We start from the raw sequence: 27,787 nt of genomic DNA on the forward strand, positions 1-27,787 counted from the left end.
ACACAAAGAATTAGACCGCAAAACCTGAAAAACCCTCCTGACTTGCTGGACATGAGAGTCCCAGTCATCCGAAAAAATCAGAATATCATCCAGATACACAATCATAAATTTATCCAAATAATCGCGGAAAATATCATGCATAAAGGACTGGAAGACTGAAGGGGCATTTGAAAGACCAAAAGGCATCACCAAATACTCAAAGTGGCCCTCGGGCGTATTAAATGCGGTTTTCCACTCATCCCCCTGCCTGATTCGCACCAAATTATACGCCCCACGGAGGTCAATCTTAGAGAACCACTTGGCCCCCTTTATGCGAGCAAACAAATCAGTCAGCAACGGCAATGGGTATTGATATTTAACCGTGATTTTATTCAAAAGCCGATAATCAATACATGGTCTCAAAGAGCCGTCTTTTTTTGACACAAAGAAAAAACCGGCTCCTAAGGGAGATGACGATGGCCGAATATGTCCCTTTTCCAAGGACTCCTTTATATATTCTCGCATAGCAGCATGTTCAGGCACAGACAGATTAAATAAACGACCCTTTGGGTATTTACTACCCGGGATTAAATCTATGGCACAATCGCACTCTCGGTGCGGAGGTAGCGAACCAAGCTTGGGTTCTTCAAAGACGTCACGATAGTCAGACAGGAACTCAGGAATTTCAGAGGGAATAGATGATGAAATGGAAACCAAAGGTACATCCCCATGAGTCCCCTTACATCCCCAGCTCAACACAGACATAGCTCTCCAGTCAAGGACTGGGTTGTGAGACTGCAGCCATGGCAATCCTAGCACCAAAACATCATGTAGATTATACAGCACCAGAAAGCGAATAATCTCCTGGTGATCCGGATTAATACGCATAGTTACTTGTGTCCAGTATTGTGGTTTATTATTAGCCAATGGGGTGGAGTCAATCCCCTTCAGAGGAATAGGAGTCTCCAAAGGCTCTAAATCATACCCACAGCGATTGGCAAAGGACCAATCCATAAGACTCAAAGCGGCGCCAGAGTCGATATATGCGTCCGTGGTAATGGATGACAAAGAGCAAATCAGGGTCACAGACAGAATAAATTTAGACTGTAAATTGCCAATGGAAACAGATTTGTCAAGCTTTTTAGTGCGCTTAGAGCATGCTGATATAACATGAGTAGAATCACCACAATAGAAACACAACCCATTTTTCCGTCTAAAATTCTGCCGCTCGCTTCTGGACAGAATTCTATCGCACTGCATACTTTCTGGCGTCTTCTCAGTGGACACCGCCAGATGGTGCACTGGTTTGCGCTCCCGCAGACGCCTATCGATCTGAATAGCCATTGTCATGGACTCATTCAGACCCGCAGGCACAGGGAACCCCACCATAACATCCTTAATGGCATCAGAGAGACCCTCTCTGAAAGTCGCCGCCAGGGCGCACTCATTCCACTGAGTAAGCACAGACCATTTACGGAATCTTTGGCAGTAAATTTCAGCTTCATCTTGCCCCTGAGATAGGGACATCAAAGTTTTGTCTGCCTGAAGTTCCAAATGAGGTTCCTCATAAAGCAACCCCAAGGCCAGAAAAAACGCATCCACATTGAGCAACGCAGGATCCCCTGGTGTCAATGAAAAAGCCCAGTCTTGAGGGTCGCCCCGGAGCAAGGAAATCACAATCCTGACCTGCTGTGCAGGGTCTCCGGCAGAGCGGGATTTCAGGGACAAAAATAATTTGCAATTGTTTCGAAAATTCTGAAAACCAGATCTATTCCCCGAGAAAAATTCCGGCAAAGGAATTCTCGGCTCAGATACAGGTGCATGAAAAACAAAATCTTGCAATTTTTGTACCTTCGTGGCGAGATCACTCAAACCTGCAGTTACACTCTGAAGATCCATTACAAACAGGTGGACACAGAGCCATTCAAAGATTAGAAGGAGAGAAAGAAAAAAGAAAGGCTGCAGCATAGACAGACTGGCAAGGGGTCCAATTAAGAGCACACTCCAAACTAGAGAAAAAAAAAAAAAAAAATTCTCAGCAGACTTCTTATTTCTCTCCTTTCTCAGCCAAGGATTTTAACCCTTTAGTGGGCCGGTCAAACTGTCATGATCTCCATGGCCAGAGAACATAGCATAAGCCTATATAGGTACAAGCTCTTGGAAGATGGGAACTGAGCTGACCATGAACTAAACCTACCGCACAACTAGAAGTAGCCAGGTAGCATGTCCTACTTTTTATCCCTAGATGCCCAGCGCCAGCCGGAGAACTAAATAATGCTAGCAGAGGGAAATATTAGTCCTAGCTCACCTCTAGAGAAATACCCCGAAAGGAGACAGAGGCCCCCCACATATATTGGCGGTGAATTAAGATGAAATAACAAACGCAGCAGGAAAATAGGTTTAGCAAATTTGAGGTCCACTTACTAGATAGCAGAAGACAGAAAGAACACTTTCATGGTCAGCTGAAAACCCTAACAAAACACCATCCAGAAATTACTTTAGGACTCTGGCATTAACTCATAATACCAGAGTGGCAATTCCTGATCACAAGAGCTTTCCAGACACAGTAACGAAACAACAGCTGTGAACTGGAACAAAAATGCAAAAACAAACATGGACAAAAGTCCAACTTATCTAGTTGTTGTCTAGGAGCAGGAACAAGCACAGAGAGGCTTCTGATAACATTGTTGACCGGCAAGCAACTAACAGAGAAGCCAGGTTATATAGCGACTCCCAAAACTTGATGGGAACAGGTGAACAGGGAAGATGATGACACAAGTTCAATTCCACCAGTAGCCACCGGGGGAGCCCAGAATCCAAATTCACAACAGGTTCCTATTGAATATGAAACCCTTGTTTTTGTTTCGCTTGTCTTCCCACTTATCTTGTTTTTTTCCCGGCTTCCTTCGAAAGAACCTCTTGCTCCGAAAGGGCCTCTTGTACGAAGGGAAACCAAGGGAGAGAAATGATTTCTTTTTATCACTCGCTTTCTCTAAAATATCATCTAGAGTGGGCCCGAATAGGAATTCTCCTTCACAGGGGATGGTACATAATTTAGACTTTGTCTGGAGATCTCCCGGCCAACATTTAAGCCAAAGGGCTCGTCTTGCGGCATTTGAAAAAACCACTGACCTAGCAGATAATTTGATTGAATTGGCCGAAGCATCTGCTAAGAAGGCAGCAGCTCCACGCATAACTGGTAAAGTATTTAAGATTGAGTCGCGAGATTACCTATTTTTGAGCTGGCTTTCTAATTGGTCTAACCATATCATTAAGGAGCGGGATGTACATGCGGCCGCGACTGCTGGTTTAAGGCTTGCACCAGCTGCCTCCCATGAACCTTTGAGGAAGGCATCTGCCTTCTTGTCCATCAGGTCTTTTAAGACCTCCATGTCCTCAAATGGAAGGGCATATTTTTTGGATGCCTTAGCGATGGCAACATCTAGCTTAGGCGCCTTATCCCAGAAGGAGCAAGATTGGTCATCGAATGGATATTTCCTTTTTGGCGTAAGTAGTGTCTTTCTTATAGTATTACATAGTTACATAGTTACATAGTTATTAAGGTTGAAGGAAGACTGTAAGTCCATCTAGTTCAACCCATAGCCTAACCTAACATGCCCTAACATGTTGATCCAGGGGAAGGCAAAAAAAACCCATGTGGCAAAGAGTAACTCCACCATGGGGAAAAAAATTCCTTCCCGACTCCACATACGGCAATCAGACTAGTTCCCTGGATCAACGCCTTATCAAGGAATCTAGTGTATATACCCTGTAACATTATACTATTCCAGAAAGGTATCCAGTCCCCTCTTAAATTTAATTAATGAATCACTCATTACAACATCATACGGCAGAGAGTTCCATAGTCTCACTGCTCTTACAGTAAAGAATCCGCGTCTGTTATTATGCTTAAACCTTCTTTCCTCCAGACGTAGAGGATGCCCCCTTGTCCCTGTCTCAGGTCTATGATTAAAAAGATCATCAGAAAGGTCTTTGTACTGTCCCCTCATATATTTATACATTAACATAAGATCACCCCTTAGTCTTCGTTTTTCCAAACTAAATAGCCCCAAGTGTAATAAAAATTACTAATTAGCATTAGTATTATTTATTGTTATAGCGCCATTTTTTCCATGGCGCTTTACATGTGAGGAGGGGTATGCATAATAAAAACAAGTACAATATTCTTAAACAATACAAGTCATAACTGGTACAGGAGGAGAGAGGACCCTGCCCGCGAAGGCTCACAATCTACAAGGGATGGGTGAGAATACAGTAGGTGAGGATAGAGCTGGTCATGCAGCGGTTTGGTTGATCGGTGGTTACTGCAGGTTGTAGGCTTGTCGGAAGAGGTGGGTCTTCAGGCTCTTTTTGAAGGTTTCGATGGTAGGCGAGAGTCTGATGTGTTGTGGTAGAGGGTTCCAGAGTAGGGGTATACGCGAGAGAAATCTTGTATACGATTGTGGGAAGAGGAGATAAGAGGGGAGTAGAGAAGGAGATCTTATGAGGATCGGAGGTTGCGTGTAGGTAAGTACCGGGAGACGAGGTCACAGATGTATGGAGGAGACAGGTTGTGGATGGCTTTGTATGTCATGGTTAGGGTTTTGTACTGGAGTCTCTGGGCAATGGGGAGCCAGTGAAGGGATTGACAGAGGGGAGAGGCCGGGGAATAGCGGGGGGACAGGTGGATTAGTCGGGCAGCAGAGTTTAGAATAGATTGGAGGGGTGCGAGAGTGTTAGAGGGGAGGCCACAGAGCAGGAGGTTGCAGTAGTCAAGGTGAGAGATGATGAGGGCATGGACTAGGGTTTTTGCAGATTCTTGGTTGAGGAATGTACGGATTCGTGAAATATTTTTGAGTTGAATTCAGCAGGAAGTGGAAAGGGCTTGGATATGTGGTTTGAAGGAGAGATCAGCGTCAAGGATTACCCCGAGGCAGCGAGCTTGTGGGACTGGGGAGAGAGGTTTTTTCCACTCATTTTTAATTAAAGCCTAGATTTTTTCATTAAGGGGAAAGGCCCTTCTCTTTTTTTGATCGAGACCCCCGAACATTATGTCCTGAACTGATCTTTTGGGGTGAGGGTCTGTCAACCCCATAGTGCTCCTAACGGCCTTAACTAGACTGTCCGTTTCTTCTAAAGGAAATCAACTACGACCTCCCGAGGAAGATGAGGATGATGATGAAGACGAGGAGGAGGAAGAATTAGAGGTGTCTGAATCCATATCTTCCCCTGAATCACCGGACTCAGGAGACGGAGATCTGTGCTTGGTCTTCCTCCGCTTTTTTCCCCCTTTAAGAGATCTAAAGGTCTCTTCTACCTGGACTTTGATCAGGTTTTTAAGGTCTGCTGCGAACCCGGGGAGGCCTTTTGACACTGTCTGTTGAATACAAACACTGCAAAGTCTCTTTTCCCACGAAGATGGAAGCTCCTCTTTACACAGGGCACATATCTTATGTTTAGATTTGCCTGTGCTTTTCTTCCCCTATAGTAAGGAAACACAAAGATAGGCCCTCACTATCACGGACTTTCACGGAGATCACTTACCACCTTATGGACCCATAAATACCGGTTGGGGATGATCCATGTCTGTTATCGGTTTATCCCTTGAGCCGGACGTTATGCTGGACTCCTTGCTGTGCAGCGATCCAGAACGCCCTTTGCCGGTAGTTTCCTGGTGTCCTTTCTGGGGTCGTCGCTTCTGCTGCTGCTGCTGTGGCGGCGGCGGTGGAGATGCCCTGGACAGGGGAGATGCCTGTTCTGCGTCGCTCATGGATGGTGAGCGCTGGCCGGTCTCCATTGGAAGTGTCTGCCCTCAGGTGTGTCTTTGCTAAAATAGCGGTGGATGGCGCCATTTTCTCTGCAGCGCAACATCGCGCATGAAATCCCGCACCTGCGCAGTTTGCCTATAGCTTGCGCGTGTGCCGAAGCGAGAACCGTGGTGCGCGAGCACAGTACCGCAGCCAGCCGCGCATGCGCAGAGTCCCTGCACTGCTTAAATCTCGAAGGATCTCACGCGTGTGCAGACGGGATCAAGATGGCGCCGCGCATCACCGCATGTTTGCTGGATTCCCGGAACCCCGGGAACTACAGCCCGCAGACTTACGCTGGAGGAGCAAGACCGGCTCCTATCCACAGAGGGACCCCCCTTGGATACAGCTGCTGCTGGTGAGTCTTACCTAGAGAGGTGGCTGTGATTCAGCCACCTCTCTCCGCGCACCCTAGAGGCCCACTAGCCCCAGCGGTGGCCCTTCGGGTCACACCAGCCGAGGCAGGGGGGCCCCCGCTGCCTGAATCGAGCTGATTGGCCCTGGAATCCCACGACAAATCTTCTTCTTAATGACGGCACCACGGAGGTGAATCTGTAGGTCTCCCATCAAGGACGGGAAACCAACTGATGCAGGAGAGAGGTACCGCCTTTTTATCTGTAGGTTTCCTGTCCTTGGTGGGCGGATCTCCTCTCTCCGTGGTGCCGTCATGGGCGTCATAGAAAAATGCCTAAGCATGAAATGGGAGGACAATGAGGACCCGTGCGGCACGGTCTGACCCTGGTATGCATTATGTGAAAGGAAGGAAAGTGCAGGGAGAGAAGAGGAAATGTGTAATGCTGATTCCGTTACAACTGCTGTTAAAGATCTGGATGTGATGCGTAAAGCTTACAGTAAAGTTGTTAATTTGAAAGTTGTAAAGGACTGTGTCTCAAACTTTATTACAGAAACTGATGGGGACCGACAGCAAAACAGAGGCAACCCTGGCGGTGCAGAGAGTGGAGCCACAGATACACCGTAGAGTTCCGTAGAGACAACTGCTCTGGTCCAGACCCTTACATTTAGCGTAAGTTGGCAGGATGCGACTACCTCGCAATGCAGAGAACCCGCAAAGAAAGAAGATGATGATGATTTGAGTGCCACTGTTGTAACCAGAGAGAACAGTGATGAAGATTTTGAGGATGCTTTTGAAATGCTGGAAGTGACAAACAAAGTGGATTTGACTTACACCGAGAAAAAGACTGAACATGTAGATGTGACCAAGATGGCAGCTATAAGGATGGTGGGAAATAGCGTTGAAGAAGAAGATGACAACAGGGACCCCCTCCTTTATGGGCGCAACAGTACAGTATTGGTGCCAAAATCCCCCTGTTGATATTCCCAGGTCTGCCCCTAGTGGGTGCGGATGAAGAAAAGAAGACCTCACCCTCCTCTACAGAATTCCAGCAAATGGGTGGAGCTGTCGTAGATGTCCCTACCTGGAAATGGATGGGGCCTAGAAGAAAAACCCGGGTGCAGCTGCGCGGTGCCATTGTGTAATCTTGGACCGGCAGTGATGGAGCACTCCTGCACCCGTAGCTGCTGAGCAATAGGCCAATTGGAGTGGAGGTGGCAGCAGGAAGATGCCATAACTCGACCAGGCAGAACGTGGGAAGAAGTTGCGGAGGACTCCACTTACCCACTCCTAGAGTTTTCTCACACATAGAGTCGGCGGCCAGCAGAGTGTCATCCTCGTCCCAGAGTCCGGAACATCATGCGGAGCCAGCGTCGCGACGTCAGGAGGAATTCTGTCATCCGGAACCCAAGTTGTTGACTCAGCTCCGAGTAGGCGTCAGTGGAGCGCCCCCAGATGCAGGGCCGCGGGTTACTCGGTACCGGGCCTCTCTGTCTCGGTCCTGGGGTTGTCACGGTGGCTAGACCCGGTCCTTGACCCTGCTAAGGGGCGTCCAATGAAAGGTGTGATGATGGTGCGTGGTGCAAGGTGCGATGAATAATGAGGACACAGGGTTGCAGTCTCTTTACCTCTTTACTGAAGGCTTCAGGATCTGCAATCCAGAGCACTGCTAACAGGGCTGGCTGAGACCGGCCGGTCCGAAGGCACATCCAGAGTTCCCTTTGCAGATGGAAATCAGTGCCTACCTTCTAGCGCCTGTGTGTTGTAGTGCCTCCCTGCTGAGCACCACGGGATAGTCCTCACAACTGTTGTGTCTGTTTCTGATGTTCTTTCTCTCCGTCCCCCAGATGATTTGGCTAGGACGCACCCGTATGACGGGGTAGGCCTGGAGTTATTCTGGGACCCTAGAGACGCCCCTCTCCCACAATTGCCTCCGTTGTCTGCTTAGGTGATTTAGGTGAGACAGCCAACCTAAAGTTAACTGTCTTGCCGCTGTTTGAAGTAATGCTTGGAGCCCAATACTTCCTCGGCGTTCCGGCCACCGGCTACGCGCCTCAGTAGGATGTTGCCACGATCTTAAGGCACGACTCCTACTGGTTCTATTCTCCTTTGTGCTGTGATCTCGTTTCTCACTTCTCCACAATAAACCTCGCTTCGTGTCCTTTCTTAAGATGCCACCGCAACGGGTGCAGGCGCGGCTCCGTAACGTTCTGACCTTTTCGCTAGGCCACTGTCAGGATCCCACCCCTGACAGAGACCCCCCCTGAATCTTCCCAGGAACTCCCTCTCTCACAGGATGTTGCCTGGGCAAAACCCAGTCAGCTTCTGCCTAACTTCCTATCCAGCCCCCAGTTTTACCAGAATGTGAGGAGTGGCCTAATACATAGAACCCTTTGCTCCCCCTGGTGGCCAGAGTGTGAAGTGTAATGTGTGACTGTGATACCTGGCCAGGTGAACTCCTTTAGTGCCATCAGACGTACCATCACTCCCCTTAGTGGCGGAGCATCAGTACTGCAACGACCAGGACTCTTGGGCGCTGCATCAGCAGCACCTGCTACTCGGGCCACCACCCTGCCATGGCAGACCACGACTTCTGCGGCTGTAGAGTTGTCCTCAGCCCACAACCGGGCATGGGACTCAGCCACTCTTGCAACAGTCCGGGATGTGCGCCGTTGATTCAGTGAAACTTTGCTGCTAAAAAAAAAATTTTGTGCACATTGCACCTCTGACTTAAAGTGAACGGGACTGTTCCGCGTCCCTGCCGGCAGTGAAGCCTTGAAGCACCCCCAGAGATGGGCGTAGTGTGGCCGGATGGCCTCATTACATGGACAGTTTGTTTTATTTTGCTTTGTTGCGCCCATTCTGCTGGATAGCGGAATCTGACCCTTAATGAAAATTGGGTCCCTGGACTAATGGACTGTGTGTGGCTGTAGCAACAGACTGTGTTCCTAGACCAGGCAGCCCACAAACACTTCCTGGAGATGTACTTTCTGCAAAGGAAGGGGGGAAACGCCTCCCTTAAAAAAATATAGTGGACATAACTTGGAGGACTGTTGACTTTATGAAAGGGTCCCATGCTTGTAAATTTGTTTGGTCCTAATAAATGGGACAGTGCTTCCCTCAAAGGAAGGGGGAGGCCCAACCTTAGGAACTATGGACCCCACTAATAGGTCATCTTGTACATATGTTTGATTCCAGAGAACTGGAGTTAATGGACCTGAATATCACCTGGAGGACTGTGAGCCAGGTGTTCAATTTTAAAGTGCAAGGACTCTTGATGCTATACGGCAGCATAAAAGACTCGGCTCGTGTAGAGATAATATGCTACTTGTTTTACCTCATTTTACCCGTTACCTCCCTGCATGGAGTATTATATAAACATAATAAAGGTTTTATAGTGTAATATGGTCAGGGATGACCACATTAAAGGGAAGGGGGAATGTAGGTGGTATGACAAAATGTGTTTATGTCATTGCCCTTTTTCCCTCGTCCCAATGCCATATGTTTTCAGTGTATATGTATAGGTAACACATTATGGTATTGCTACAAGGTTTAGTGTATTACCACCCCTTATATAATGGTACTGCTACACTAACAGGTGTATTAGCATGTCTTGTTTTGCTAAATATATATATATATATATATATATATATTGCTATTTGGTGTACCTGTTATGTAGGGACAATGTGTACTGAAGTTTGGCCACTAGTTGGGGCATTTTGGTACACCTAGGTTAGCATGGTTGTGGATCAGTGTATATATTACTAGTTAATATAGGAGGAGTCAGCTGCAGCACAGGGAAAGAGTGTTTGCTGTATCTAGTGAGAAGGGTCTGAGTGCTCAGACAGTCCACACGGGCTTTAGGCCCATAACATTAGCAGCTACCATGTAACAATATTTGACTAAGAGGAGAGAGCCCAGCCATCAACAGCATCAGGCCAGAAAAATGGAGGCCAGCGCAGCAGTAAGAAAAAAGGAAAGAAGACAGTACAAGGGCACAGGTAGCCCTTGAATGTGGAAGCTTATAGCTTTGGAAGATGCCCTCAGTACTGGGGTGAAACGGTGGCGGGGCAGAACTCAGAAGCAGTGAGCTGGGAGCAAGACAGTGCTGGGACTTCACAGAGCACAATACTGAGGGGCAGGTCACTCGCCAGGTGGCAACTAGCAGACTAAGAAAGGCCTAACTGTGGCAGAGCGGAATTGGGAGGACACTGAGGACCCGTGCGGCACGGTCCGGCCCTGGTATGCGTTATGTGAAAGGAAGGAAAGTGCAGGGAAAATAGAGGAAATGTGTAATGCTGATTCCGTTGTAACTTGTGTAAAAGATCTGGATGTGCTGCGTAAAGCTTACCGTAAAGTTGTTTATTTGAAAGTTGTAAAGGACTGTGTCTCAACCTTTATTACAATGACTGATGGGGACCGACAGCAAAACAGAGGCAACCCTGGCGGTGCAGAAAATGGAGCCACAGATACACCGAAGAGTTCGGCCATGACAACTGCTCTGGTCCAGACCCTTACAATGAAATGAGGGTTACAGCAGGTTGGAGTATTGTTGGAAGGTTCCTTTTGAAGGATTCCATGGTAGGTGAGATTTTGATATTTGGGGTAGAGATCTCCAGAGTAGGGGGATGCGTGGGAGAAATCTTGTATGCGATTGTGGGAAGAGGGGATAAGATGGGAGTAGAGAAGGAGATATTGTGAGGATCAGAGGTTGCATGCAAATAAATAGTGAGAGACTAGGTCACAGATATATGGAGGAAACAGGTTGTGGACAGCTTTGTATGCCATGGTTAGGATTTTGAACTGGAGTCTCTGGGTATTTGGGAGCCATTGCAGGGATTGACAGAGAGTAGAGGCCAGGGAATAGCAGGGGGGCAGGTGGATTAGTCAGGCAGGAGAGTTTAGGATAGATTGGAGGGGTGCAAGAATGTTAGAAGGGAGGCCACAGAGCAGGAAGTTGCAGTAGTCGAGACAGGAGATTATGAGTGCATGTACTAGGGTTTTTGCAAATTCTTGATTAAGAAATGTACGGATCCGAGAAATATTTTTTGAGTTGGAGTTGGCAGGAAGTGGAAAGGACTTAGATAAGTGGTTTGAAGGAGAGAGTAAAGTCCGGGGTTACCCTGAAGCAACGAGCTTGCGGGACTGGGGAGAGTGAGCAGCCATTTACTTTAATGGATAGGACTGTTAGAGGGTTGAGAAAGATGGGGGAAAAATAATGAATTCTGTTTTATCCATGTTAAGTGTTACGGAACCCCCCAGCACCCAGAATATGTTTTGCAGTTATATGTATGTATAATAGGTTCCATGTGAGATGCATGTCCCTAATGCATCAGCCCACAGGCTGCGCCCCTGGGCAGAGGGGACAAGATATCCCCCTTCTGACCTCCCCCACCTTTGTAATTCCCACAGTAAATATCGGCAGGCTCCGGCCACCTGCGGCTATTGTAATGTATGTCTGGCCTGCCGCTTTTCAATTGGCCCGCCCTCTGTATCTGTGTGATATATTCTGTGTCCTGTGAGTAAAGTGTTGTCATATACTGGAAATTCGTGGAGAAGCAGTGATCTTTTATATGCGCCCATGTAACCAAGCAATTCCAGCCAGCATCCTTCATTCAGACTCCAGCCAAAGCAGAGTGGACCTCCTGAAACACGGGGTGGTACTGAAAGAGGTACTCCAGCACGGTAGACCCCGTCACATTAAGTTTTAAAAATCTAGCAGAGAAGAAGAATGAAATGGCAGAAAGATATTGTGGGATTTTAGTTAGTAATAAGGTAATATCGGGTCCAAAGAGATAGATCTGTGTGTCACAAGCATAGAGATTACACTGAAAGCCATGGGACTCTATCAGGTGCCCAAGACTGAAGGTGCAGATGGAGAAGAGCAGGGGTCCTTGAAATTAACCTTGGGGGACACCGACAGATAGGGGCCAAGATGAGGAGGTGGTGTGTGAGTGGGACACGTTAAATGTATGGTCTGTTAGGTATGAAGAGATCCAAGATAGGGCCAAGTCTGTAATGCCAAGAGATGAGAGAATCTGTAGTAAGAGGGAATGGTTCACAGTATCAAAAGCAGAAGACACTTCCATGAGATGTCAGAGTAGTGTCGCTTGGATTTGACATTTAGTAGGTCATTGGTGACTTTCATAAGGGCAGTTTCAGTGGAATGAGGTCGGAAGCCAGATTGTAAGCAGTCAAGGAGGGAGCAGGAGGAACAGTGGGAGGACAGTTCGACATGGACATGTTGTTCCAGTAGATTTGAGGCATAGGGGTGAAGTGATATGGGGTGATAACTAGACACAGAGGATGGGTCAAGGGAGAGGTTTTGTGGATGTGTGTGATCAACACATGTTTGAAGAATGAGGGGAAAACACCATTTGTTAGCGACAGGTTGAAGAGATTGGTTATGGATTGGGATGAAGACTGTGGTGAAGTTTGAGATGAGGTGAGATGGGTTTGGTTCACATGCACAGGTAGTGAGATGTAATCTTGAGACTAGAAAGGAAAGATGATCTTCTGTAATGGTGGAGAAACTGGTTTTGGAGGATGAGGCTGATTGTTATGAGGAGGACATGTGGGGGATGTAGACCAAAGCTTTCTCTATCGATCTTCTGCTTGAAGGATGAGGCAAAGTCTTCAGCTGAGAAAAGAGGAGAAGGAGGAGGTGTTGGGGGATGGAGGAGAATTGAAAGTGTTGAATAGCTGTTTAGGGTTGTAAGACAGGGAAGATATGAGAGATGAGAAGTAGATTTGTTTTGCTGCTGAGTGTGGACTTGAAAGTAGTGAGGGACTGTTTGAATGTGATGAAGTGCTCATTGGAGTGGGATCTTTTTCATCTCTGCTCAGCAACCTTGGAATCCCGCCTCCGTTCCTTAGTCAGGCTGGTGTGCCAGGGTTGCCTTTTGATTGTGCGAGCTTTGGTATATGTGAGGGTGGCGATCAATTCGAGAGCTGCAGCTGTTGTGGTGTTATATAAAGCGGCAGCAGCATTTGCATTATGTAAGAAACCAATGTCTGCAGTAGGGAGAAGGGACTAAGAAAGCAAGTGTAAAACAAGGTATTTGATGGTGTGCAAGTCTGTGGAGTGGGGATTGTGCACCTGGAAAGACAAGGGAAGAGAATGCAAGTAGGTTGTGGTCAGATAGAGGGTGTAATGGCACTGGTCTGGGAGGTAAGTATAAAGGTTTTTTTATGTTATGATGGTCAATAGTAGTATTAAGAAGGGGATGTCTTGTAGATGACAACCCCTTTTACTATTCATATCCACAGGCTGCAGGTCTTAGGAGAATTGGCAGCTAATGCTTCAGTGATTAAAGAACAGTAGTCACACAGCAGCTTTAGCCTTGAGTCATAGCATGGTGATAAGCCAGAGACAACAAACTCAAAGGGTTAAGTGGAGGAAAAGTGGGAAGTTCAAGCCAGAAGTCAAACCAGAAATGAGATCAGAAGGTGACATATCCAAGAAGTCAGATAAAAAGTGGAGTCTAAATAGAAAATACACTGTCAAAGACACACAAAATAAGTAAATTGTAGGTATTAGGCAGTGTCCAGGACTGTAAACAAGTTATTGTGCCACAACATAAAAATTGGATATCTTCTTCTGTGGTTACCCTTCATTTTCACCCATTCCCACCACAGCCAATTTTCATTTTTGCACTTTCAATATTTCTGTACCTTCTTCCTAGAGTCATGACTTTTTAATTTTCCATCACCATAGGCAGGGGCAGACACAGACTGCAGAGGGCCCCTGAGCAAGAAATCTTCCTGGCCCCCCCCCCTTCCATAGCGCAACAAAGTTATGTAAACATATAGGTTGTAATATTTATTATCAGTTTAGAACACAACTATCAACTCAAAATAATAATTGTAAGTTCCATACTTAACAACTGAATATAACACAAAGCAGTCATGCAATTGATGGTATATCTGCACAGAAGACACTTGCAGATCATCCTGTCAGCCAATCACAGATGTGCTTGTAAGGCAAGGTTCACATTGCGTTAATAGCAGCCCGTTCAACACATGGGTTAAACGCGCTGCGTTAACGCAAGTGCCGACATGCCATTGCGCTACCGCAGATGCACTGTGTTCCAAATTATTATGCGCAAAGAGTTTAGGAGTGATAAGGTTAGAATTTTTTTGTTTGTCATTTAAACTCATTGATGGTGATGTGTGTCAGGGCTCTTTATATCACTGAAAGCAATTGCAGATACCTGTGCAAATTAGTTTGGCAGGTGTGTCCAAATAAAGGCAAGACTACTTAAGAAGGCTGTTCCACGTTATTAAGCAGCCTACATATTTCCAAAGCAACATGCCCGCTGCCTTGGGGTCATCCTTGATTCCGAGCTTTCATTCACCCCCCACATCCGATCACTGGCTCGCTCTTCTTATCTGCATCTCAAAAACATTTCTAGAATTCACCCTTTTCTTACTTTCGACTCTGCAAAAACTCTTACGGTTTCTCTTATTCATTCCCGTCTGGACTATTGTAACTCTCTACTAATCGGCCTCCCTCTTACCAAACTCTCCCCGCTCCAATTTGTCCTGAATGCTGCTGCCAGGATCATATTCCTCACCAACCGTTACACCGATGCCTCTACCTTGTGCCAGTCATTACACTGGCTACCCATCCACTCCAGAATCCAGTACAAAACTACTACCCTCATCCACAAAGCACTCCATGGCTCAGCACCACCCTACATCTCCTCTCTGGTCTCAGTCTACCACCCTACCCGTGCCCTCCGCTCCGCTAATGACCTCAGGTTAGCATCCTCAATAATCAGAACCTCCCACTCCCGTCTCCAAGACTTTACACGTGCTGTGCCGATTCTTTGGAATGCACTACCTAGGTTAATACGATTAATCCCCAATCCCCACAGTTTTAAGCGTGCCCTAAAAACGCATTTGTTCAGACTGGCCTACTGCCTCAACGCATTAACCTAACTATCCCTGTGTGGCCTATTAAAAATAGAAAAAAAAAACAAAACACATAATCAGGTTCCTTGCATCGTGTTCTCATACACTTTATGCAGTTAATAGCCCTCTGTGTCTGTACTGCTACATACTTAGGCTGTTAACTGGTTCATGCAGCTTTACATGAACACCCGAGCCTTACACTATGGCTGGTCCAAATAACTAAAGCAATTGTTACCATCCACCTCTCGTGTCTCCCCTTTTCCTCATAGTTTGTAAGCTTGCGAGCAGGGCCCTCATTCCTCCTGGTATCTATTTTGAACTGTGATTTCTGTTATGCTGTAATGTCTATTGTCTGTACAAGTCCCCTCTATAAGTTGTAAAGCACTGCGGAATATGTTGGCGCTATATAAATAAAAATTATTATTATTATTTATTATTATTAATATTCTCCGGAATGCCATGCAAACGAACCACATGCTGAAAAAACAACGGAACCAACTCAGAAGAGGAAGGCAACTTAGGCAAAGGTACCAAATGAACCATCTTAGAAAACCTGTCACAGACCACCCAGATAACAGACATCCTCTGGGAAACAGGAAGATCCGAAATAAAATCCATAGAAATATGCGTCCAAGGCCTCTCAGGGACCGGCAAAGGCAAAAGCAACCCACTGGCGCGGGAGCAGCAAGGTTTGGCCCGCGCACAAGTCCCACAGGACTGCACAAAAGAACGCACATCCTGTGACAAAGAAGGCCACCAAAAGGACCTACTAACCAAATCTCTGGTACCAAAAATCCCAGGATGGCCAGCCAACACAGAACAGTGAAACTCAGAAATCACTTTACTAGTCCATCTGTCAGGAACAAACAGTTTCCCCGCTGGACAGCGATCAGGTTTATCAGCATGAAACTCCTGAAGAGCCCGTCGCAAATCAGGGGAGATGGCAGAAAGAATCACCCCCTCCTTAAGAATACCAACCGGCTCAAGAATCCCAGGGGAATCAGGCAAGAAACTCCTAGAGAGGGCATCAGCCTTAACATTCTTAGAACCTGGAAGATACGAGACAACAAAATCAAAACGGGAGAAAAACAGGGACCATCGGGCCTGTCTAGGATTCAGCCGTTTGGCAGACTCAAGGTAAATCAGATTCTTATGATCGGTCAAGACCACAATACGGTGCTTGGCCCCCTCAAGCCAATGTCGCCACTCCTCAAATGCCCACTTCATAGCCAACAACTCACGATTGCCGACATCATAATTGCGTTCCGCAGGTGAAAACTTTCGAGAAACGAAGGCACACAGTTTCATCAAGGAACCATCAGAATTCCTCTGAGACAAAACGGCCCCTGCCCCAATCTCAGAAGCGTCAACCTCAACCTGAAAAGAAAGAGAAACATCCGGCTGACGCAACACAGGGGCAGAAGTAATTCGGCGCTTAAGCTCCTGAAAGGCAGAAACGGCCTCAAAGGACCAATTGGCTACATCAGCGCCCTTCCTCGTCAAATCGGTCAGGGGTTTAACCACACTGGAGAAGTTGGCAATGAAACGGCGATAAAAATTAGCAAAGCCCAAAAATTTCTGAAGGCTCTTCATGGATGTGGGCTGGATCCAATCATGAATGGCCTGAACCTTAGCCGGATCCATTTCTATAGATGATGGAGAAAAAATGAAGTCCAAAAAAGAAACCTTCTGTACTCCAAAGAGGCACTTAGACCCCTTCACAAACAAGGCATTGTCACGAAGGACCTGAAATACCATCCTAACTTGTTTCACATGAGACTCCCAATCATCTGAAAAAAATCAAAATATCATCCAAATATACAATCATGAATTTATCAAGATAATTCCGAAAAATATCATGCATGAAGGACTGAAACACAGATGGGGCATTAGAGAGTCCGAATGGCATCACAAGATACTCAAAATGGCCCTCGGGCTTATTAAACGCAGTTTTCCATTCGGCACCCTGCTTAATACGAACCAGATTATATGCCCCTCGAAGGTCAATCTTAGTAAACCAACTAGCCCCCTTAATTCTGGCAAACAAATCAGAAAGCAAAGGCAAAGGGTATTGGAATTTGACCGTGATCTTATTCAAGAGGCGATAATCAATACAGGGTCTCAAGGAGCCATCCTTTTTGGCAACAAAAAAAACCCTGCTCCTAATGGAGAAGAAGATGGCCGAATATGCCCCTTCTCCAAAGACTCCTTTACATAGCTCCGCATGGCGGCATGTTCAGGCACAGACAGGTTGAAAAGTCGGCCCTTAGGAAACTTACAGCCTGGAATCAAATCAATAGCACAATCACAGTCCCTATGCGGTGGAAGGGAACTGGACTTGGGCTCATCGAAAACATCCTGGAAATCTGACAGAAACTCAGGAATTTCAGAAGAGGGGGAGGAGGAAATTGACATCAGAGGAACGTCATTGTGAACCCCCTGACAACCCCAACTAGTCACAGGCATAGATTTCCAATCCAACACCGGATTATGTACCTGTAACCATGGAAACCCCAGCACAACAGCATCATGCAAATTATGTAACACCAGGAAGCGACAATCTTCCTGATGGGCTGGCGCCATGCACATGGTTAACTGTGTCCAAAACTGAGGTTTATTTTTAGCCAATGGTGTAGCATCAATCCCACTCAAAGGGATAGGACTCCGCAAAGGCTGTAAGGAAAAACCACAACGTCTGGCAAATTCTAAGTCCATTAAATTTAAAGCGGCGCCTGAATCCACAAATGCCATGACAGAGAATGACGATAATGAGCAGATCAGGGTCACAGATAACAGAAATTTAGGTTGTACAGTACTGATAGTAACGGAATTAGCGATTCTCTTGGCACGCTTAGGGCAATCAGAAATAACATGAGCAGAATCGCCGCAGTAAAAGCACCACCTATTCTGACGTCTGAATCCTTGGCGTTCCGCTCTAGACACAATCCTATCACACTGCATAGGCTCAGGACTCCGCTCGGAAGACAACGCCATAGTGTGCACAACTCTGCGCTCACGCAAGCGCCGATCAATTTGAATGGCCAGAGACATAGATTCACTCAGACCTGCAGGCGTGGGGAACCCCACCATAACATCTTTAACAGATTCAGAAAGACCCTTTCTGAAAATTGCCGCCAAAGCATCCTCATTCCACTTAGTAAGCACAGACCATTTTCTGAATTTCTGGCAATATGACTCTGCCGCTTCTTGACCCTGACACAGGGCCAAAAGTGTTTTCTCAGCATGCTCTACAGAGTTAGGGTCATCATACAATAACCCAAGCGCCTGAAAAAAGGTGTCTACATTAAGCAAGGCCGGATTCCCAGATTCCAGGGAAAATGCCCAATCCTGCGGGTCACCACGCAACAGAGAAATGACAATTTTTACCTGTTGGATGGGATCACCAGAGGAACGGGTCTTAAGAGCAAAAAACAGTTTACAGTTATTTTTAAAGCTCAAAAATTTGGACCTGTCCCCGAAGAACAGATCGGGGGTAGGAATTCTAGGCTCTAAAACAGGAGTCTGCACGATATAATCAGAAATACCCTGTACTCTAGCAGCAAGTTGATCCACCCGAGAAGCAAGTCCCTGAACATCCATGTCAACGCCTAACTCCTGAGCCACCCAGAAGTCAAGAGGGAAAAAAAAAAACACAACAGAGTACAGAAAAAAATGGCTCAGCACTTTCTTTCCCTTCTTTTGAGATGCGGTTAACTCATTGTTGGCCAGTTGTACTGTTATGAACTGGTGGCCTAGGAGCAGCATGGACGAGCTCTGGAGTAGGTGGCCTCTATACTGACCACAGACCCTGAACTTAACACATCAACTAGAAGTAGCCGTGGGATGTTCCTGTCACTCCCTAGACACCTCGTCACGGCCGGAGGACTAATTACACCTAAAGAAAGAAACAGGAATACTATCTTGCCTCAGAGAAAATTCCCAAAGGAAAGGCAGCCCCCCACAAATATTGACTGTGAGAGGAGAGGGAAATTACAAACGCAGACTGAAAACAGAAAGAAACAGAAAGAAAAGACAGGAAAGAGTACTGTGCGGTCAGTATAAAAAAATACTACAAAATCCACCACAGAGAATACAAAAATCTCCACACCTAACTAAAGGCATGGAGGGTAACTCTGTGACTCCAGAGCTTCCAACTTGGCTGAATAAATCTTAACACAGACAAAGCTGGACAAGAAAAAACATAGCAATTCACAGAACTATTAAGTCCACCGCATGTGGACTGCAAAAACAGAGCCAGGACTTATCTTTGATGATTTGGACAATCCAGAAGGAGAACCAAGCAGAGATGTGGATCCCTAGAAAACAATGGACAACTGGCACTCACTAAAGGAAGGAGCCAGACTAAATAGCCCCGTCCAAAGTGGATGCAGCTGATGACTGTTGTGAAGGACAAACAGCAGCACTACCACTTATAACCACCAGAGGGAGCCTAAGAGCAGAACCCACAACAGAATTTACAATAGACATCCCCCTTGAGAACCGAAGGACCCGGTACCGAGTTCCTCACAGCCCCATGGGGGCGATCCACATCCACTGTGCTTCTTTGCAGAATGCACCATTTTGGATGCAACGCAAATGCTCTGAGTCCAAAGCGCTGCTATTCCTGATCATGGAATACCCTATCAAAGAATCTTTTATTCAGATTACAGAATTCCATGACAAACTCCTGGTTTCTTGAGCATGCTCTTGGTGTTCTGATAAATATACCTGTAGGGATATTTTTGCTGAAATGTCTAGGGTGACTGTTTTCTGCCTCTAAAACAGGGATGTCAAACTCAAATACACAAAGGGCCAAAATAAAAAACTTGGACAAAGCTGAGGGCTGACCTTGATATTTATTAAAAAAAAAGTCTACAATTTCCTTATCAAATATAACGATGAAACTTTTCATATGGAAACAAACTTAAAGGGCTGCTTGACTTAGAATAAAATTAGCACATAATCACAAATGGGCCATACTGGAAAAATATAATATGTTATGTAAGAGCAGTAAAAACATATGACAAAATGGCCTTATTTAAATATGTAATAACAAAGGATAAAAAACCTTGAATTAATAAATAATACATATAATAAAATATATTGCCAACACAAGTGCCTCCTAAACACAGTATGATATGCCCACAGTGTATCCCTCCTCAGCACCCTCCACATGCATGTCATCATACATGACCCTACTGTACAGCCCCAGCAAAGTATGATGCCCCAACTGTAATCCCCACATAGACCTCCACACGGTATAATGGGCCACACATAGTCATCTATACAATATATTGAGCCCCACATAGTCCTCCATACAGTATAATGGGCCCCACATAGTCCTTCATACAGTATAATGGCCCCACATAGTCCTTCATACAGAATAAATGGGCCCACATAGTGGTCCATACAGTATAATGGCCCGACATAGTCCTCCATTCTGTATAATGGCCCCATAGAGACCCCGACATCGCAGGCCAAACATAATCACCCTGAGGGCCAGAGTTTGCCATGTGTGCTCTAAAACAGAATCTCAATGACACTTCCCTTTGATTTTAGCAGGAGGTAAATTTTAAATTTAAAGACTTATAATTTAGATATCCTACAAAGTCTGGTAAGGAGGATACATCCCCATCTAGTCAATACAGTGATCATCAATGTATCGTCCATACCAACCCAAGTCATCAAGAAAAGGATTTGTATGTTACTCTTCCCACAACACCAAGTAGAGGACAACTAATGTGGGTGAGAACAGACCCTATAGGGCAGCAACAAATAGGTAAACAGAAGGCAGGATCACAACAAAAAAAATAACACCCAAGCAAAACAGTGTCATGAAATACAAATGCAGTCATATTAAATATGATTTTTCGAAAGTTTAAACCAAAATGTCTTGGTCTCCTTACCTCAGAATGGCAGTTAGGATTAGTACAGTTTAATTAAATTAGTGATGTGTTAAAGTAAACATTGGCTGACCAAGGTGTGAAATTGAACAATACCTGACCAACTCAAGGTCTGACCAAAGTGTGAAAGTAAACAGTGTCCTACAATCTCATGTTCCCCCAATGTCTTAGGTAACCTATTCAATTGAGTATTTTTTCATGAACACATATGAACTTTTTTGTTCAGAATAGTCACTATTTTTTCAGACATACTACTTACACCTGTTTGAACTCGTTACCTGTATGTGTGTCCACACACTCAATCAGACTCCAACCTCTCCACCATGGCCAAAACCAAAGAGCTGTCTAAGGACACCAGGGACAAAATTGTAGATCTGCACAAGGCTGGGATGGGCTACAGGACAATAGGAGAGCAGCTTGCTGAGAAGGCAACAACTGTTGGCACAATTATTAGAAAATGGAAGAAACACAAGATGACTGTCAATCTTCTTCGGTCTGGGGCTCCATGCAGGGTCTCGCCTCATGAGTTAAAGATGATTCTGAGAAAGGTCAGTAATCAGCCCAGAACTACACAGGAGAACCCGGTCAATTACCTGAAGAGAGCTGGGACCACAGTCTAAAACATTACCTTTAGTAACACACTATACCGTAGTGGATTAAAATCCTGCAGGGCAAGCAAGGTCCCGTCCCCCTGCTCACACCAGCACATGTCCAGGTCAATTTGAAGTTTGTCAGTGATCATCTGGATGATCCAGAGGAGGCATAGTAGAAGGTCATGTGGTCAGATGAGACCAAAATAGAACATTTTGTAAGTTACAAAAATTACTACATTTCTTTTTTTTTCCAGTCAAGATGGGGTGCAGAGTGTACATTTTAATGAGAAAAAAAAGAACTTTTTTGAATTTACCAAATGGCTGCAATGAAACAAAGAGTGAAAAATTTAGGGTCTGAATACTTTCCGTACCTACTGTATAGATTGTGTCATGTGATATGTTCCAGTGTGATGTATTATGACAGAGCGTGATAAGTGTTGAAGTGTAATACGCATAATGTATAGTAAGGTATAATATAAGTCTTGTTAGTATAGTGTCTGGTGCAAGGAAGTTCTGCCCAGCAACAGATAGCAGGGTCAGTTAAGTGGTGGGACTAGCCACAGGAGGGGCTTAGTCAAAGGGACAGGACTGTGCTTCCTGGATAGAGTTAGATAGAGTTCGAAGAGTAATGTGAGCAGTGCAGCCCAGGGGTGATCCACAGCTAGAAGAGACTGGAGCGAGGAATAACAAGATCCTAAAGAGAGTTTCTGACAAGACAGACACCTTCCAGAAGGTGTTATCCGATAAGGTGCTAAGTCACGAGAAACCCGAGAGCTTGCTAATGCCGAAGGTAAAAGACCTAAAGAGAAAACTGAGAGCATGGGACTAGTAGGGGTCCCGATCGGTAGATCCAGGGCATCCATAGTGATAGGATGGGGAATTGCAGAGCGAGTGGAGAGAAACTCACTGATTGGAACTGTGGCCTAGAAGCTGGGTTGTGGCGACATAGAGACGAAACAGATAAGCTGCAGCGCCCTGGAGTAGCCTACAGAAGAAGGATACAGTGGGAATGAGAAGCTTCTTACTGTGAAGGAGACATGCTTAAGACTGTGTACTCGCTTATCCCTTGTATATATAACCCTTATCAAGTTCAGAAAAGTCCCCATGTTTGAATGAAAGTCTCCTTTATTAATAGGTGGAATTCATGGTAGTGGCCAGAGTATACCATCAGCTAAAGACATAAGGCATAAAGGCATAAGGCCCACACAACACCAACACCCAGCCAGGACCTACTTTTATGTAATACGTCACACAGACAGGGTAACTTATCCCAAGACTCATTTCTATTTCATTTTTTTTCTTATATTTAATATTTACAAATATAAATTGTTTTATGAATTTGTCGCAAATGAAAAAAATCACTAACTAATTCCAAGCAAAAAAAAAGCCAAATATGCAATGATGAATCTGCCCTATATGAATATTTGGACATGGATCTAGTAACATGGTAAAAAATATGAAATTACAATGTAAACAGATATGAAAAAAATATGAAGTAGCTAAACCAGCCAGGTATATAACTATTAGGTCTAACTGTATAATGTGCAATTCGGTTTTATATCTTGATATTGACCTTACCTGTATCCAGCCAGAATGTTCATTAATGTGGACTTTCCAGCACCAGATGGTCCCATGATTCCTATTAGTTCTTGATTGCAGAACATGCCAGACAAGCATTTCAGGAGCGTCTTGTAACCTAAAAAGCCGTAATAAGAATGTTACACAGGCATCTATGCAATTTACTTCTTAATGAAAATTCTTCCTGTTGTGAAGAAGAGGGATTTGTAATGTTATAATTTACTGCTCGCTGACTAGGTTATCAGTCACCACTGTACTATGGCAGAGGTGGACAGTTTCCCAGTCACGTTGCGCAGCCCTTTAAGATCTTTGCTATGTGACTTGCAAGTGCTGCTCTGAAGCTGGTCAGATCGCTGAGTTCAGTTTCAGTACCCAATTATTTCTGCCTCTGCTTGCAGCTTCAGAGAGGGCACAGTTCAGGCCAGTGGCCCAATCAAGCTGCTGGTCAGAACTGTTAATCATTAGGAACACACCACCTCTGGCAAGCAGGAGGCGGGGAGGCAAGGCACCAGCGTGCTCCTGAAGATACAAGATGACAAGACGCTTTTAATCTTTTAGCTAGATATCTGATTGACATAACTAAACTGCTATGTGCAGGACACACCCAAGATCGTTACAGAACACATCATATGACATTTGACATGTGGACATTCTAGACGACACTCAATAAGAGGAAACCAAACATAATTCAGTAGTCTGAGGCACATCAATACATTCTGATATCTACATGGCAGAAAACCTGCAACAATAAAGAAGGCCAACGATGTGACCACTATAATACATGGTGAGGGCAGCCACCACTGATGTTATGATGACCTGGTGGTTAGGAGCACTAGGAATGACCTGATGAGCAAACTAGAAATACAGGACAAGCTCTGGGAAGTGGGAGCTCTGCTGACCGCAACCCCTAATCCTATCACAAACAACTAGAAATAGCCGTGGAGCGTACCTGACTCTGCCTAGACGCCTCTTCACAGCCTAAGAGCTAACTACCCCTAAAGATAGAAAATAAAGCCTAACTTGCCTCAGAGAAATTCCCCAAAGAAATAAGCAGCCCCCCACAAATACAGTGGGGCAAAAAAGTATTTAGTCAGTCAGCAATAGTGCAAGTTCCACCACTTAAAAAGATGAGAGGCGTCTGTAATTTACATCATAGGTAAACCTCAACTATGGGAGACAAACTGAGAAAAAAAAATCCAGAAAATCACATTGTCTGGTTTTTTTATCATTTTATTTGCATATTATGGTGGAAAATAAGTATTTGGTCAGAAACAAACAATCAAGATTTCTGGCTCTCACAGACCTGTAACTTCTTCTTTAAGAGTCTCCTCTTTCCTCCACTCATTACCTGTAGTAATGGCACCTGTTTAAACTTGTTATCAGTATAAAAAGACACCTCTGTGCACACCCTCAAACAGTCTGACTCCAAACTCCACTATGGTGAAGACCAAAGAGCTGTCAAAAGACACCAGAAACAAAATTGTAGCCCTGCACCAGGCAGGGAAGACTGAATCTGCAATAGCCAACCAGCTTGGAGTGAAGAAATCAACAGTGGGAGCAATAATTAGAAAATGGAAGACATTCAAGACCACTGATAATCTCCCTCGATCTGGGGCTCCATGCAAAATCCCACCCTGTGGGGTCAGAATGATCACAAGAACGGTGAGCAAAAATCCCAGAACCACGCGGGGGGACCTAGTGAATGAACTGCAGAGAGCTGGGACCAATGTAACAAGGCCTACCATAAGTAACACACTACGCCACCATGGACTCAGATCCTGCAGTGCCAGACGTGTCCCACTGCTTAAGCCAGTACATGTCCGGGCCCGTCTGAAGTTTGCTAGAGAGCATTTGGATGATCCAGAGGAGTTTTGGGAGAATGTCCTATGGTCTGATGAAACCAAACTGGAACTGTTTTGGTAGAAACACAACTTGTCGTGTTTGGAGGAAAAAGAATACTGAGTTGCATCCATCAAACACCATACCTACTGTAAAGCATGGTGGTGGAAACATCATGCTTTGGGGCTGTTTCTCTGCAAAGGGGCCAGGATGACTGATCCGGGTACATGAAAGAATGAATGGGGCCATGTATCGTGAGATTTTGAGTGCAAACCTCCTTCCATCAGCAAGGGCATTGAAGATGAAACGTGGCTGGGTCTTTCAACATGACACTGATCCAAAGCACACCGCGAGGGCAACGAAGGAGTGGCTTCGTAAGAAGCATTTCAAGGTCCTGGAGTGGCCTAGCCAGTCTCCAGATCTCAACCCTATAGAAAACCTTTGCAGGGAGTTGAAAGTCCGTGTTGCCAAGCTAAAAGCCAAAAACATCACTGCTCTAGAGGAGATCTGCATGGAGGAATGGGCCAACATACCAACAACAGTGTGTGGCAACCTTGTGAAGACTTACAGAAAACGTTTGACCCCTGTCATTGCCAACAAAGGATATATTACAAAGTATTGAGATTAAATTTTGTTTCTGACCAAATACTTATTTTCCACCATAATATGCAAATAAAATGATAAAAAAACAGACAATGTGATTTTCTGGATTTTTTTTTCTCAGTTTGTCTCCCATAGTTGAGGTCTACCTATGATGTAAATTACAGACGCCTCTCATCTTTTTAAGTGGTGGAACTTGCACTATTGCTGACTGACTAAATACTTTTTTGCCCCACTGTATTGACTGTGAGTTAAGATGGAAGTCACAAACACAGGAATGAAATAGGTTTCAGCAAAGGAGGCCAGACTTAACTAAACAGACTGAGGATAGAAAAGGTATCTTTGCGGTCAGCATAAAAAACTAACAAAAAACCACGCAGAGTGTGCAAAAGAGACCCCCGCACCGACTCACGGTGTGGAGGTGCCACTCTGCATCCCAGAGCTTCCAACTAGCCGGGCAAAATCATGATAGCAAGCTGGACAAGAAAAACAGTGGTAAACAAATAAGCTAGCAGGGACTTAGCTTTTGCTGGAGTAGACAGGTCATCTGAAAGATCCAAGAGAGAACTGAACCAGTACTAGAACATTGACAGCTGGCATCAAGTAACGATCTAAGTGGAGTTAAATAGAGCAGCAGCCTAGAACTAAACGAAGTCAGCTGAGGAAGGAACCTCAGAGCCAGCAGCTCCACTCACAGCCACCAGAGGGAGTCCATGGACAGAACTCACCGAAGTACCATTCATAACCACCGGAGGGAGTTTGAGAACAGAATTCACAACACACTGAGCTGTATGGAGAATTTATAAGCCTGCGCGCCTCTTCAATTTGGCGTGTTTTAGGGAAATCCGGTTGTCAGAAAATGAACTTATAAGGCATCAGCTGGTATTAATGTCAGCTACAAGGTTTGCCAGTTTTCTGCCCTACATTATAGTGAGTGTGATGCACTATGGGTGGTCTGTACCATTTGCTAAACCCTGCACACTTTTAGAAAAGGGACCAAATCAGCGCAGAACAACAAAACATTGCAAATTTCCTTTCCACAAATACCCCAGCAGTTTGTGTATACCAAATCATTTATAGCATGTAAATTATACAAGTCCTTATACTATTACATGGGTGATAATCCCTTTAACAGAGAAACATGGAACAGTAAATATACGAAATTCCTGAACTTCAACTACAACTATAGTAACTACTATTTCGCCGCTTAATACTTTACATTGTGTTATCTTCTATGTGATGCCCCCAAAACAAGAAACCTGACTCTTTACACTGATGTTATAGTATTTGCCAGTAGCCACCACTAGGGAGTGCAGTCCATGCAGATTCCTGTAGCTTACTAGTGCAGCGCCCCAGAGTCCTGGTCGTTGCAGTACTGTGGCTCCGCCGCTAAGGGGGGCTATGGTACGTCTGATGGCACTGAAGGAGTTCATCTGACCAGGTATCACATACACCAATACATTTCACAGTCGGGCCTCCAGGGGGAGCTAAGTGTGCTATTTATTAGGCCACTCCTCACCACTGTGGGTAAACTGGGGGTCAGGCAGGAAGTTAGACAGAAAGCTGACTGGGTTGGAACCAGGCAACACCTTGTGGCAGAGGGTGTTGTGGGGGAAGATTCGGTAGGGTCCCTGTCAGGTTTGGGACCCTGACAGAGGCCTGGCTACAAGGAAGAACGTCACGGGACCGTGCCTGCTCAGCATAGCGGCGGTGCCCTAAGAAAGGATTAGAAGCGAGATATATTGTGCTGAGTGAGAAACGAGATCAAAGCAAGAGGAGAAATACCAGTAGGAGTCGTGCTGTAAGACCGAGGCAACATCCTACTGAGGCGCACAACCGGCGTCCGGAACGCCGAGGAAGTATTTATATATCTAGCTCCAAGCAATACTTCAAACCAACGGCAGGACAGTCAGTCTCAAGCGGGCTGTCTCACATACATCACCTATGAAGACATGGGGGGCGCACTAGGAGAGGGGCGACTCTAGGGTCCCGGAAGAGCTCCGAGCCTACTCGTCATACGGGTGCCATCCTAACCAGAACATCAGGGAGGGACGGAGGAGAAGAACATCATCCGAACGAGTTGTGAGGGAACATCAGAAACAGACACAACAGTTGTGGGGTACTATCCCGTAAGCACAGCAGGGGAGGACCACAACACATAGCGCTAGCAGGAAGGCACAGATTTCCACCTGCAAAGAGAACTCTGGAGGTGCCATTGGG

General features: G+C 45.5%; 1 protein-coding gene across 4 annotated transcripts in view; it reads right to left on the reverse strand.

Moving 5' to 3' along the window:
- The window catches only part of ABCG4 (ATP binding cassette subfamily G member 4), a 134,627-nt gene that overhangs the window by 96,264 nt on the left and 10,576 nt on the right, over positions 1–27,787 (reverse strand). For all 4 annotated transcript variants that reach the window (XM_077250583.1, XM_077250584.1, XM_077250586.1 and 1 more), the window contains one exon: positions 23,129–23,246. In XM_077250583.1, coding sequence (XP_077106698.1) covers positions 23,129–23,246 — 118 coding nt within the window. The remainder of the gene's footprint in view (positions 1–23,128; positions 23,247–27,787) is intronic.

Source organism: Ranitomeya variabilis, chromosome 4 (genome assembly GCF_051348905.1).
Source record: "Ranitomeya variabilis isolate aRanVar5 chromosome 4, aRanVar5.hap1, whole genome shotgun sequence".
Classification (NCBI taxonomy): domain Eukaryota; kingdom Metazoa; phylum Chordata; class Amphibia; order Anura; family Dendrobatidae; genus Ranitomeya; species Ranitomeya variabilis.